General features: G+C 53.0%; 1 protein-coding gene across 2 annotated transcripts in view; it reads right to left on the bottom strand.

The window, feature by feature from the left end:
• Positions 1-8,784: 8,784 nt before the first annotated feature.
• CREB3L4 (cAMP responsive element binding protein 3 like 4) overlaps positions 8,785-14,308 on the bottom strand; it is a 33,050-nt gene continuing 27,526 nt past the window's right edge. For both annotated transcript variants that reach the window (XM_079958231.1, XM_079958230.1), the window contains exons 10-11: positions 12,759-13,908; positions 8,785-8,796 (exon numbers count right to left, since the gene is read on the bottom strand). In XM_079958231.1, the coding sequence (XP_079814357.1) occupies positions 13,631-13,908 (278 nt within the window). In that variant the 3' untranslated portion in view covers positions 8,785-8,796; positions 12,759-13,630. The remainder of the gene's footprint in view (positions 8,797-12,758; positions 13,909-14,308) is intronic.

Genomic DNA, 14,308 nt, shown 5'->3' with positions numbered 1-14,308 from the left:
TTGAAACAGGGCAAGTCCACGGTGGCCGCATACACCACGGAGTTTCGGCTGTTGGCACAGGACTTGACCTGGAATGACTCGGCGCTGCGGGACCAGTATCTCGAAGGGCTTTCGGACGAGATACTGGACCAGCTGGCCACAATGGAACGCCCCACCACGCTAGACACTCTCATTCAACGGAGTCTACAGATAGACGACCGGCAGGAGGACCGTCGTCAGGCCCGGGGCCGCCGACACTTCCAGTTCTCGGCACCAGTTTCTTCCGGCAGCTGAGTTATCGGAGGAGCCTATGCAGCTCGGGGCAGTGCGGCCACGCCTCTCCCCCGCAGAGAAGGTGCGGCGTCGGGAGGGGAATCTATGTCTCTACTGTGGCGGAAGTGGACACTACGCCCGGTCCTGCCCTGAGAAACGCCAGCCACAGGGGAAACCGCCAACCCCAGTAGCTGATGGCCCTGGCTACCGGGGGTCCCAAACAGCGCAGAATCGGCCCGCACCAATGGATTTGCAACACCTTATGGTTTCGGTACGTTTATACCCTCCAGGTGGGCCCTGGATTCTTACCCGTTTGGTAGATTCAGGAGCAACCCGTTCCTATATGGACGCTGCGTTTGCTGCCCATCATCAGGTGCCACTTCGGAACAAGCCAGAACCGGTACAGGTGGAAGCAATTGACGGACGGCTTCTACGTTCAGGTGCCGTTACTCAGGAGACCCAGCCCCTGGTCCTGTGTCTCCAGCAGCACTGGGAGTTGCGAACTTTGGACATTGCCTCTATGCCCCGGTTCCCCCTAGTGCTCGGGATGGACTGGCTGGAGGCTCACAACGTTCAGATTGACTGGGTCAAACGGACTGTGCACTTCCCAGACCCATGTTCCCATGCTCAGTCCGAGATGCTAGCGGTCGCGCCCACGGAGGAGGCAGCACCCACGCTCCCAGCCGTGTACCGGGACTACCAAGACGTGTTCGAGGAACGGGGGGCAGACCAGCTGCCGCCGCATCGGTCTTTTGACTGCGGCATAGACCTCCAGCCCGGAGCACCCTTACCGGTGAGTCGCTTATATTCTCTAACAGAGCCGGAGCGCGAGGCTTTGCAGGACTTCTTGTGCAAGAACCTGGAGCGTGGATTCATTAGGCCTTCTACCTCGCCCACCGCTGCGCCAGTGCTCTTTGTTAAGAAGAAATGTGGGGAACTCCGCCCTTGCCATGATTACCGGGCCCTGAACAAAATTACCATCCCAGACCGGTACCCCTTGCCCCTTATCTCGGAGTTGCTGGAGTGGGTGCAAGGGGCACAGGTGTTCACCAAGCTAGACCTCCGGGGGGCCTACAACTTGATTCGGATCCGAGCCGGGGATGAGTGGAAGACAGCATTCGGGACCCGGTACGGGCAGTTCGAATACCTGGTTATGCCTTTCGGTTTGTGCAACGCGCCTGCTGTGTTCCAACGGTACATCAATCACGTGTTCCAGGACTTGCTAGACAAGTACGTGGTGGTGTACTTGGATGACATTCTGGTTTACTCCCATGACCCGGCTCGCCATGAGGGACATGTCCGGACCGTGCTGCAGTGCTTGCGTGAGCACCGTTTGTATGCAAAGCTCAGCAAGTGTGAGTTCCATCAGCGGTCTGTGGACTTTCTTGGTCACCGGCTCTCTCCAGATGGGGTGCAGATGGATCCTGGGAAGGTGGCAGCGGTTCGAGAATGGGCGGCACCTCGGAACCGCAAGGACCTACAGCATTTCCTGGGGTTCGCCAACTATTACCGGACCTTCATTGCAGATTATGCTCATTGCACCACCCCATTGACCCGGCTACTGCGCCCAAAGACGCCGTTTTCCTGGGATAAGGAGGCAGAGGAGGCGTTTCAGGGGTTGAAGGCCTGTTTCCAGAAAGCGCCAATCTTGCAACACCCTGACCCCTCTCGACCCTTTGTGGTGGAGACCGACGCCTCCAGTACGGCTCTCGGTGCCGTCTTGTCTCAGCAGTATGGACCTGAAGCGCCACTCTTACCCTGTGCCTTCTATTCCCGCCAGCTCCTTCCAGCGGAGCGTAACTATACCGTGTGGGAGCGGGAACTACTGGCCATCAAGGTAGCCTTTGAGGTCTGGCGCCACCATCTTGAGGGGGCACGACATCCGGTGGAGGTGAGAACCGACCACCGTAACCTGGAGTACCTCCAGACCACCCGCAAGCTGAACCAAAGGCAGATCCGGTGGGCGTTGTTCTTTTCCCGGTTCCAGTTCCGGATCCGCTACATCCCTAGCTCCCAAAACCAGAAAGCGGATGCCCTGTCCCGGAAACCTGAAGACAACGCAGACACGGTACAGCAAGCAGTACCCACCACGATCCTACCACCAGCTGCATTCCTGGCCACCCAGGAGGCGGAGCCGCTGCAGGCTCGGGTGCGGGAACAGCAGCGGGTCGACGCTTGGGCCCAGGAACGACTCCAGGAGCTGGCTGAAGGGTCCAGCCCTCAGTATCCGGGGCTGGTCCTGCATCAGGGCCTTCTGCTGCACCACAGTCGCCTGTACATCCCGCCAGGGCCACTGCGGCTGGAGGTTCTCCGGATGGCCCATGATGCCCCAGCAGCGGGGCACTTTGGACGGTATCGGAACACCCATCTGGTAAGCCGTGAGTTTTAGTGGCCCCGCCTGAAGGCTGACGTGGCTCGCTACGTTGCTGGTTGTGATGTCTGCCGGCGCGCCAAGGGCCCTACCGGGCGACCCCCCGGCCTACTTCAGCCATTGCCAGTTCCACCATGTCCTTGGCACACGGTTTCGCTGGACTTTGTAGTGGACTTACCCCCGTCTCGTGGCTGTACCTGCCTTCTAGTTTTCTCTGACCATTTCACTAAGATGGTGCACTGTGCCCCCTGCCCATCTGTACCCACAGCCAAGGAAACCGCTCAGCTGTACCTTCAGCATGTCTTCCGCCTGCATGGCCTACCTGAGCGTGTGGTGTCCGACCGGGGCGTTCAGTTCACATCCCGGTTCTGGCGAGCATTGCACCAGACCCTCGGGACAGAGGTCTGCCTCTCGTCAGCCGACCACCCACAGACCGATGGCCAGACGGAACGGGCGAACGCGGTGCTGGAGCAGTATCTCCGGTGTTACTGCAGCTACCAGCAGGATGACTGGGTCGACCACCTGGCATTGGCGGAGTTCGCCTACAACAACGCGGTGAATGCGTCCACCCAGCAGACCCCGTTCCAGGCCAGTTACGGTTATCATCCACGGCTGTTTCCAGATGTGCTGCCGACATCCGCGGTCCCTGCGGTGACGGAGTGGCTTCAAGAGCTCCAGTCCCAGCAACAGCTTTTGGTGGAGCAACTGCACCAGGCCAAGGAGGCGTACAAGGCCCAGGCCGACCGCCACCGCCAGGTGGGCCCGGAACTTCGCGTCGGTGACCTGGTATGGCTCTCCACTCGCCACCTCCACCCCTCTCAACCTTTGCGGAAGTTGGATGCCCGTTTCACCGGCCCGTTTCCTATCGTGGACCAAGTCTCACCTGTGGCATTCCGTCTCCGGTTGCCCGCAACCCTGAAGGTTCACCCGGTCTTCCACAGGTCCCTTCTGAGTCCGGTGGCCCCACCCGACGAGTTCCACCCGAACCGTCCCCAACCGCAGCCAGTTTTGGTTCAGGGAGAGCCTGAGTACGAGGTGGAACGCATTCTGGACTCCCGATACCGCAGGGGAAAGCTGCAGTATCTCATTGACTGGAAGGGGTATGGACCGGAGGACTGTTCCTGGGAACCAGCGGCCAACGTCCACGCGCCTGCCTGCCTCCGAGAGTTCCATGCGGCGTACCCCGGCAAGCCGGGTCCGGACCCTCGATTGAGGGGGGGGGCCTGGGAGGGGGGATGGTGTGATGGCCTGGGATTCTGATTCAGAGGCTGAACCAGAGGAATCCCAGCCTGCACAGGAGTCCCCGCCTCCAGGGCCGGCTGAACTGGGGCAAGGCCTAGATTCTGAGGAGCCTGCACCTGTGTCAGATCCTCAAGAGCAGGCACCAGGTGAAACCCTTCTGGCCCCAGAGGTGCTTGAGGACTCAGTGGCTACAGGTGAGCCTCCTCCGGGGCCCAGTAACCCTTCGGCCTCTCCTGAACTACAGAGGCTTAGGGCAGAGAGGCGAAGGGAACTGGTTGCTCCCAGGAGGAGTGCTCACCTTAAGGCCAGAGGAGGCGGGGCTCCTGGGGGCCGGGACCACCCCTGGCCTTAGAAGAAGATAAAGGTCAGTCAGCCCGGTCCCAGGTTGCGGGAGCAACGTTGTTGTTGGCTTCAGACCTTCCAGTGTTCCTGTTCCCTGCTCGGCCTCCTGTTCCTGACCTTCCAGCGTTCCTGTTCCCTGCCCGGCCTCCTGCTTCTGATCTTCCAGCGCTCCTGTCCCCTGCCCAGCCTTCTGCTTCTGACCTCCCAGCGTTCCTGTTCCCTGCCCGGCTCCCTGTTTCGGACCTCGCCTCTCATCTCGTGAACTCTGACTACGATCACAGTACCTTTCCCCCGGGACCAGCACAGAGGGTGAAAGAGGAGAGCGCAAAATATGGTCTGAAGCTCAACATCAAAAAAGCAAAGATCATGGCCACTGGGCCCATCACCTCCTGGCAAATAGAAGGGGAAGAAATGGAGGCAGTGAGAGATTTTACTTTCTTGGGCTCCATGATCACTGCAGATGGTGACAGCAGTCACGAAATTAAAAGACTCCTGCTTCTTGGGAGAAAAGCAATGACAAACCTAGACAGCATGTTAATAAGCAGAGATATCACCTTGCCAACAAAGGTCCGTATAGTTAAAGCTATGGTTTTCCCAGTAGTGATGTATGGAAGTGAGAGCTGGACCATAAAGAAGGCTGATCGCCGAAGAATGGATGCTTTTGAATTATGGTGCTGGAGGAGACTCTTGAGAGTCCCATGGACTGCAAGAAGATCAAACCTTTCCATTCTGAAGGAAATCAGCCCTGAGTGCTCCCTGGAAGGACAGATCCTGAAGCTGAGGCTCCAAGACTTTGGCCACCTCACGAGAAGAGAAGACTCCCTGGAAAAGACCCTGATGTTGGGAAAGATGGAGGGCACAAGGAGAAGGGGACGACAGAGGACGAGATGGTTGGATAGTGTTCTCCAAGCTACCAGCATGAGTTTGACCAAACTGTGGGAGGCAGTGGAAGACAGGAGTGTCTGGCATGCTCTGGTCCAGGGTGTCACGAAGAGTCGGACACGACTAAACAACTAAACAACACATTTGATTTGATGATGATATGGTTTGATTTGGTTCTTGGTTATAATTGGATTTATATACCCTATCCATTCCCCCCTCACCCACTGTATTGGTCTGCAACTTCTTTTAAAAATATATATTTTTATTAAATATTTCTTGGTTTACAAAAGTATGTGCAATCTCAATTTTACAGATCAGTTTCGTTTGTTGAGACATAAGTGTCACATTAGGAAGAAAACGGGGGAAGAGGTGGAGGGGGGAATGGTGGGTGGGGTGACGATGCTTCTATTCTACTTAGTGTATGTGTGGGGTTTTGTGTCAGCATCGCTTGTGCGGGTTCTTTTTACTATTCACTTGTATTCCTTTGGGGTTGGCCTTGGCTGCTTCGCAACTCTGCAAACACATTTAAATGAGTGATCCCTGATTGGCTGGGATGTGTGTCTAGGACAATGGTGACCTTCCAGATGTTGCTGTACTTCAACTCCCAGACTGGGGCTGATGGGAAATGGAGACCCAGCTGCCAACTCTGTCCTTGGGCCAACTCTGGAAATATGGTTACTAGACCTCAGCGTGTCATCCATAGGGGCAAAGGTTCATTCGCCCGCTCGGCGTACAATGAGATCGATGCCCTCCCCTGCCATGGACCCCCTTCTGCCTCCTCAACAGGGCAAAGAGGATGGTCCGTATGCAACAGGAGAAATGGACAGACAGATCTGACCTCAGAAATGTCAACGTTTCCAATGCCGGTAGCAGAATGTTTCAACCTCTCAGGACCTCTGTCGCTGACCTCGCTGTCCCTTTTAGTGCAAATTTCTCGTCATATACACATTCGTTCCACACGCAGTCTTGCCAAATGCACAGAAATTTCCACAAGGCAGTTTTCTGCAATATAATGTGTTTGGTGGCGCTGTGGGTAAAAGCCTCAGCGCCTAGAGCTTGCCGATCGAAAGGTCGGCGGTTCGAATCCCTGCGGCGGGGTGCGCTCCCTTTGCTCGGTCCCAGCGCCTGCCAACCTAGCAGTTCGAAAGCACCTCCGGGTGCAAGTAGATAAATAGGGACCGCTTACCAGCGGGAAGGTAAACGGCGTTTCCGTGTGCTGCGCTGGCTCGCCAGATGCAGCTTTGTCACGCTGGCCACGTGACCCAGAAGTGTCTCCGGACAGCGCTGGCCCTCGGCCTCTTAAGTGAGATGGGCGCACAACCCCAGAGTCTGTCAAGACTGGCCCGTACGGGCAGGGGTACCTTTACCTTTACCTACATCCCGTTTCCAATATTATATGCTATCTTAGGCACGCTTTACTCCAATATATGAATCTTTGTATACATGGCTCGGCTGGAGGACAGCACTATAAAATTCAGATTTTGAAGGACGGCTGTGTTTCTGTTTGCGCACCATTTCGGAAAGCATGAATGAGTCAAGATTCAGGAGTGCATGCAGGAGCCAGGCCCTGTGATCAGTAGAACTTTGCAGGACTGGGGCATTCATTAAGCTTGTTCTGAAGAGGCAAGGCGCGGCCGCACAGGTGAGGTCAATTGGTAACTCACAGCACCTGGTGGCAAGAGCCGGGAGGGGATATAGGGTCAGCATTTTTCTTTAGCTCTTTGCCAAAGCAACATATTCTCTGCCTTGCTGCGTTTGGCTCCTTGACTCCTCTCTTCTTGATCCTCGGACCCCTGACTTCATGACTCCTTTCTTCTTGATCCTCGGACCCCTGACTTCGTGACTCCTTGCTTCTTGATCCTCGAACCCTTGACTTCGTGACCCCTTGCTTCTTGATCCTCGGACCCCTGACTTCGTGACTCCTCACTTCTTGATCCTCGCACCCCTGACTTCGTGACTCCTTGCTTCTTGATCCTCGGACCCCTGACTTTGTGACTCCTTGCTTCCTGACCCTTGGACCCTTGGCTTCCTGACTCCTGGCTTCTGGACTCCCGTTCCTGCTCCCACCCCGCCATCTTGCCCCCGCTCCCGACGTCCCCAGCCGGGACTTCGATTGCCCATGAACCAGACCGTGACAATTTGCCTTCTGGTGCGAGCCAAATCAAATTTCTGCCCCCTACCCTGGATCTTCCTGAACAGGTTGTCAAGAGATCCATCCCTGAATGAGATCACTCATTGCCACTTCCATCCAGGGCCTTGCCTCATTAAAATGTTCCGCCGCAAACATGGGGCTCATGGATCAATGTCCTCGTAGTGGAGAGACTTGATTGATTCCTCTTCCACCCCGATCTTGAAAATGAGTCAAGTCCTTTGCAGCAGCAACTAATGAGGACTCCTACGCCTCTCTCGGCCAAGGGTTTGGGAGCAAGCGATGCAAGACGTCAGGCGCAAGCCGCTTTTATATTATTGCCTGCCATGCTTGACATTTGTCTTCGTGAGATAATAAGGACCCGTCAGATCTATACAACAATTACACGATACGGCAGCGCAGCGGTGATGTCGTTGTGGGGGCGAGGAGGGGGTGATGCGTCAAGAAACTTCTGCAATAAACCGGGGGGCGGGGGGGAGGGCGGCAGGTGAGGACACACTGTAAAACGGAAACACGGCCCGAAAGAATCAATCAAGCTCTGTTACCGATTTTATTTACATGAAGACGACATCGCGGGCGTCTCTGCAGAGTTGCCAACTGACCAAGAAGTAAACCTGACTTCATTGCTCCTGTGTCTTTAACGGAGGCTGGGCCTAAGCTGATCACAGGTATGGAGCTCACATGGGGTGTTTTGGTTTTTTTACATTGTGGGAGCAGAGGAGCAGCGGCTGGCTCAGAAGCTGACAACCCTGCTTGTCAGAGCATTATACACACACACACACACTCGTGTGCTTTTAACAGGAAAAGATGAAAATGGGCAAATAAAATACACACAAGCAGCTGTCTCGCATGAGGCACACAAGGTCTCTCTGGGGGGTAGGATTAAAACGAATGGAGTGGAAATGTCAGAGGAGCGGATTTCGGTTGAACATTAGGCAGGAGAAACTTCCCAATATTGAGAGCGGTTCAGCTGCAGAATGAATAAAATACAGTAGAATCATAGAGTTGGAAGGCACCCTGAGGTTCATCTAGTCCAGGGGTCAGCAAACTTTTTCAGCAGGGGGCCGGTCCACTGTCCCCCAGACCTTGTTGGGGGCCGGACTATATTTTGTAAAATAAAAATAAAAATAAAAATAAAAATGAATGAATTCCTGTGCCCCACAAATAACCCAGAGATGCATTTTAAATAGAAGGACACATTCTACTCATGTAAAACTCGCTGATTCCCGGACTGACCATGGGCAGGATTTAGATGTCAATTGGGCCGGATCCGGCCCCTGGGCCTTCTTAGTTTGCCTACCCATGATCTTGTCCAGGGGTCAGCAACCTTTTTCAGCCATGGCCGGTCCACCGTCCCTCAGACCTTGTTGGGGGCCAGATTATATTTTGGAAAAATAACAATGAACGAATTCCTATGCCCCACAAATAACCCAGAGATGCATTTTAAATAAAAGGACACATTCTACTCATGTAAAAACACACTGATTCCGGCTGGACTGAGAAGGCCATTGGGCTGCATCCGGCCCACGGGCCTTAGGTTGCCCACCCCTGGTCTAGTCTAAGTTGCTGCAATGCAGGAATCTTGCCCCCAGTCACCCCTGGGGGGGCTCAAACCACCAACCTTCTGGGTCCCAGGCAGAGCCGCTGACTCCCTCCCCAGGTCAGTCCATGTTCAGGAAGGCCCACCCTCCTCGAGAGTACGAGAGAGTTCCTTGCAAGGAGAACCCAGTGCTGCGCTGGATTGTTGTGTGGGTCTAAAAATGGATAAGATGCTTTTTCAGCCGGGGGGGGGGGGGGGGCGGACTACATTTCCTCCTGGACAACTTTCCGGAGAGCCACATGCCTCAGTGGGCGGGGCTGGGGGCAGAAGTGGGAGGAGCCACGCATTACAATAAGCTGGTGTCAGTCAGTCTTCTCGCCTGGGGAGAAAACAGCAAAGACCTGATGAAGAGAGCACAGCAGAGGTTATATTTTCTGAGAATCCTCTGGAAAAATAATCTCTCAAAGGACCTGTTGATGGCATTTTCCCATTGTACTGTGGAGAGTGTATTAATTTATGGTCTCTGTGTGTGGTTTGGGAGCTTCACGGTCAGGGGGAAAAACAATGCTGTCCAGGGTTGTCAAGACTGCGGAGAGAATAATTGGGTGCACTCTTCCCACCTTAGATCAAATCTATGCTTCCAGGTGTCATAAGAAAGCTGCAGAGATAGTGCAGGATAGTGCGCACCCCGGAAATGATCTCTTTCAACTTCTGCCTTCTGGAAGAAGGTACAGGATTATAAAGACTAGGACTAGCCGCCTGAGAAACAGTTTCTATCCAAATGTGAGTTTGGTTTTAAATGCAGTGTAAGGTAGTCTTTATGTGAGCGTATTGTATTCAGTTATGGGGTATCAGAGTTTTTAGGGGCTAACCAGGCTGGGATAGCAGGCTTGTGGGTTTTTGAATGTCTGATGTAGATTAATTCAATTTCGTTGTTCTGTATGGGACAATGACAATAAAGATTATCGGATCGGATCATAAGAGAAGCTCGTGTTTCTATTTCCTCAGCGTTGGATCTCTGATCCGCTTGAACCCAGCTAGTTTATACAGACAACTCACACCCATCTCTGAGATTCAGGACGGATAATAGAAAGTCCTTCTTCACACAGCCCCATAGTTAAGGTACGGAACTCCTTGCCACCAACTTGGATGGCTGTGGAGGAGGATTGGACAAATTTGTAGAAAAGGTTAAGAATGACCACTAGTCACAATGGCTCTGACCTGCCTCCATGGTCAGAGGCAGTAATGCTTCTGAATACCAGTTGCTGGAAACCGCAGGAGGAGAGAGGGGTCTTGGGTTCGAATCCTGATTCCCTTTGGGGCACCTGGGTGGCCACTGAGAGAACAGGATGATGGCCTCATCCAGCAGCGATTTCTTTCGGTTCTGATCTCCCCAGCCAGGCAAAAACATTCAAGGAAGGGTACAAAGGAAGGTAGATGGAGAAGGGGGGGGTAGTTCTGGGAAGAGGTGGGAGTGGATGAGGACTGTGGGCCAGAAAGATTGGCCCTGGAGGGAGCCGTGCATGTTTAGCCTGGAAAAGAGGAGACTGAGATAGGATAGTCATCTTCAAATCTCAAGAACTGCCCCATGGAAGAGGAAATAAGCTTGTTTTCTCCTGCTTGAACCAGTGGCTTCAAGTTGCAAGAAAGGAGATTCCGGCTGTCAGGAATGAGCCAGCTCCCAGTGAAGGTTTGCAGCCAACAGCAGAAAGCAGCCAGGAACAGAGAGGCTTTGATGTTAGTCAGACAGGGGAGAGCTGGCAGCTGCAGACCTTGGTACTTTCTGACCCTGATGGAGAAGGCAATAGCTGAGAGCAGGCTAGAACACAGCCAAAGCTTGACGGAAGCACAATCAGGCACAAATAAACTCAGAGACAGCCTGTCAGGTGTGTGTGTGTAGGAGCCAGGCCCTGTGACCAATAGGACTTCACAGGACTGGGGCCTTCCTAAGTTTGTTCTGGAGAGGCAAGGCGCGGCTGCACAGATGAGGCCGATTGGTAACTCACAGCACCTGGTGGCAAGAGCCAGGAAGGGATATAAGATCAGCATTTTCCCTTTGGCTCTTTGCCACAGCAACACACTTCCTGCCTTGCTGCGTTTGGCTCCTTGCTTCCTGATCCTTGAACCTCGCCTTCTTGACTCCCTGCTTCTTGATCCTCGGACCCCTGACTTTCTGCCTCCTTGCTCTCTGACCCTCGGACTCTTGGCTTCCTGACTCCTGGCTTCTGGACCCCCGTTCATGCTACATCACCGCCATCTTGCCCACGGTCCCGACATCTCCTGCCGGGACTTTGATCACCTGTGAACCGGACCGTGACACAGCCTCTAAGAGCTGGAAGAAGTTGGAGCTGATCTAGTAAGTCCGAGGAGTCGGCGAATGGGAGGGTTGTTAGACAGGAAGCAAAACAAGAGACGTAAGGGTCGTAAGTTCAGTATCTGCTGGAGACACCGGAAGGAGTCTTCAGAAGGGTCATCTTGAGTGATGATGCCGGATGCTTTGTTAGAGCCATCTAGAGCTATCTGTTTGTTTTTGCAATAAATCCTCCTTTTTAATTAGCTATGCTTACTGTGTTATCAAGCTGAGAACTTGGACTCCTGACAACATCAGGAAGAACTTTCTGACAGTAATGGCAGTTCGACAGTGGAAGGATCTCCCTCGGGAGGTTGCGGACTCTCCTTCCTTGGAGGTTTTTAAGCAGCGGCTAGATGGCCCTCTGTCATGGATGCTTTAGCTGAGATTCCTGCACTGCTGGGGGTTGGACTAGATGACCCTCAGGGTCCCTTCCAACTCTATGATTTGTCCTCCGGGGCCAAGGCCTGAGCATCAGAAATTGACGAGGGATCCCTGAATGGTTCAGTAATCTACGTTTGGCTGACTGGAAAGAGATGAGCTCATTTCAAGAGAGGGAGATGGTTCTGTAAACTAGACTGCACTCCCGTTCCCCTGCCGCCGCCTAAAAAACAGAGATTGCCTCTCGTTTGTCTTGCCACGTCCTTTTGAGTGCCTTCCACAATATTCTCCTGGGATATGACTTCATCTTTGAGTCAGGCTTTGTCTGCCATCCTCTTTCATCCACCCTGTTCTCTCCCCCCCCCCAAAAACCCCCCACCCCCAACCACCTTAGTGCTAAGTTGTCTGGGTAGTCTTAAGAACATGGGTAGGCAGCCTAAGGCCCAGGGCCCAGATCCGGCCCAATCGCCTTCTAAATCTGGCCCGCAGATGGTCCGGGAATCAGCGTGTTTTTACATGAGTATAATATGTGCTTTTATTTAAAATGCTCCTCTGGGTTATTTGTGGAGCATAGGAATACGTTCATTTCCCCCCTCTTCAAGATATAGTCCGGCCCACCAATTGGATTATGATTCGGATATGTTGATTGGCTGTTTTTATTGGAAAATCAATAAAAATGATTTTTTAAAAAATATATACGTATACATATACATATACATACATACACATACATATAGATAGATAGATAGATAGATAGTCCAGCCCCCCCAAGGTCTGAGGGACAGTGGACTGGCCCCCTGCTGAAAATGTTTGCTGACCCCTGTGTAAGAACATGGGTAGGCAAACTATGGCCCGGGGGGTGGATCCGGCCCAATAGCCTTCTAAATCCGGCCTGGTCCAGGAATCAGTGTGTTTTTACATGAGTAGAATGTGTCCTTTTATTTAAAATGCATCTCTGGGTTATTTGTGGGGCATAGGAATGCGTTCATTTTCCCCTGTTCAAAATATAGTCCGCCCCCCCCCCCATTAGATTATGATTCAGATATGTTGATTCGCTGTTTTTATTGGAAAATCAATAAATTTGTTATATCTATTGATATCAATATCGATATATAATGGTCCAGGAATCAGCGTGTTTTTACATGAGTAGAATGTGTCCTTTTATTTAAAATGCATCTCTGGGTTATTTGTGGGGCATAGGAATGCGCTCTTTTTTTTTCTTTTCAAAATATAGCCTAGCGCCCCTCACAAGGTCTGAGGGGCAGTGGACCAGCTCCCTGCTGAAAAAGTTTGCTGACCCCTGCTTAAGATCATAACATAAGAACATGAGAAGAGCCCTACTAGATCTTGCCAAAGGCCCATCTAAGTCCAGCATCCTGTTTTCACAGTGGCCAACCAGACCCCTATAGGAAACCATCAAGCGGCAATGAAGCCCTCTGGTCTGCCTGGAATGGGGGTGCTTTGCATGCATGGCTACTATACAAAGCTAAGAGTCACATCCATTGCTTCACTGCACCGATTCTTGCCTCCCATTGCACCCCCCATTGTCATGCAGCCCCCAAAGGGTTACTCACAAGGCACTGTGTCTCCCTTTGGCCGAAAACAGCACCCTATCCCCAGTTTAAAGGCACAAGAACATAGCAGAACCAACAGCAGAACACAGCGCTCTCTTCATCCAGCCCTGTCCTTCTTAAAACGTCAAGCTCCAAATCTCCAATTTTTTAAGAAAGAGAGAGAGGGATAGGTGCTGGGGCTCGCAGATGCTCCTAAACTCCAAGCGGCAACTTCTCTGATCCTGTGCTTGTTGCATTTCACTTGGCAACAAGAGGCGAGCGGGAATCCACTTTGCGCATGCTCTGTGGCTCTCCTTGATTGCTTCCCCATACATCCCGGGGGCTCAGCCAAAACTGGCATAAAAAGCCCCTAATTCTAGCCTCCCTAGAACAGCCAGGGAGCTTCCTCAAAATCTGTTCTCTCCGCTAGAGATCTTAGGCTGCTTGTGCCATCCCAGACAGGGTCCCGGCTGGATCGTGTGCCCCAGAAAAGGAGGAACAGCACCAAGATGGATTCTTGGACGCCCTGCTGTGTCTTTTGCCTGGCAGAGCAAATCCCCAGTCTTTGCTACATCTCATCTGCGTGCATTTGCTTTGTAGGGTCTTTCTCTGGTTTGTGCCTCCTAGAATTAGTTTCCTTGACATCGCTCGGTGACCCTGGATCAAACGTGTTGGTGATCACGGTCTCCCTGGCGGTGTCAGGGTTACCAGCGGCCGCTGGGTCCCCGTCGCTGGCGTCCTCTCGGGGTTCTTCCATTTGAACATGCGACGATTCTGGGCTGCGGGTGGCGGGAGACTCGTCCGGACCAGAAAGGCTGCCCTTGGTCAAGATGTGTCGGGAAATCACTAAAGGAGATGAAAAAGTTGGTTAGGGGACCTGGGTGGTGCTGTGGTCTAAACCATTGAGCCTCTTGGGCTTGCCGATCGGAAGGTCAGCAGTTCGAATCCCCGCAACGGGGTGAGCTCCCGTTGCTCTGTCCTAGCTCCTGCCAACCTAGCAATTCTAAAACATGCCAGTGCAAGTAGATAAATAGGTACCACTGTGGTGGGAAGGTAAACGGTGTTTCTGTGCGCTCTGGTTTCCATCACAGTGTCCCGTTGCACCAGAAGCGGTTTAGTCATTCTGGCCACATGACCTGGAAAGCTGTCTGTGAACAAACCCTGGCTCCCTCAACCTGAAAGCGAGATGAGCGCCGCAACCCCATAGTCGCCTTTGACTGGACTTAACCGTCCAGGAGTCCTTTAC

Source organism: Podarcis cretensis (genome assembly GCF_951804945.1).
Source record: "Podarcis cretensis genome assembly, chromosome: 16".
Taxonomy (NCBI): domain Eukaryota; kingdom Metazoa; phylum Chordata; class Lepidosauria; order Squamata; family Lacertidae; genus Podarcis; species Podarcis cretensis.
The sequence above is the reverse complement of the archived record's forward strand: the minus strand, read 5'-3'. Positions and strand labels throughout refer to the sequence as shown.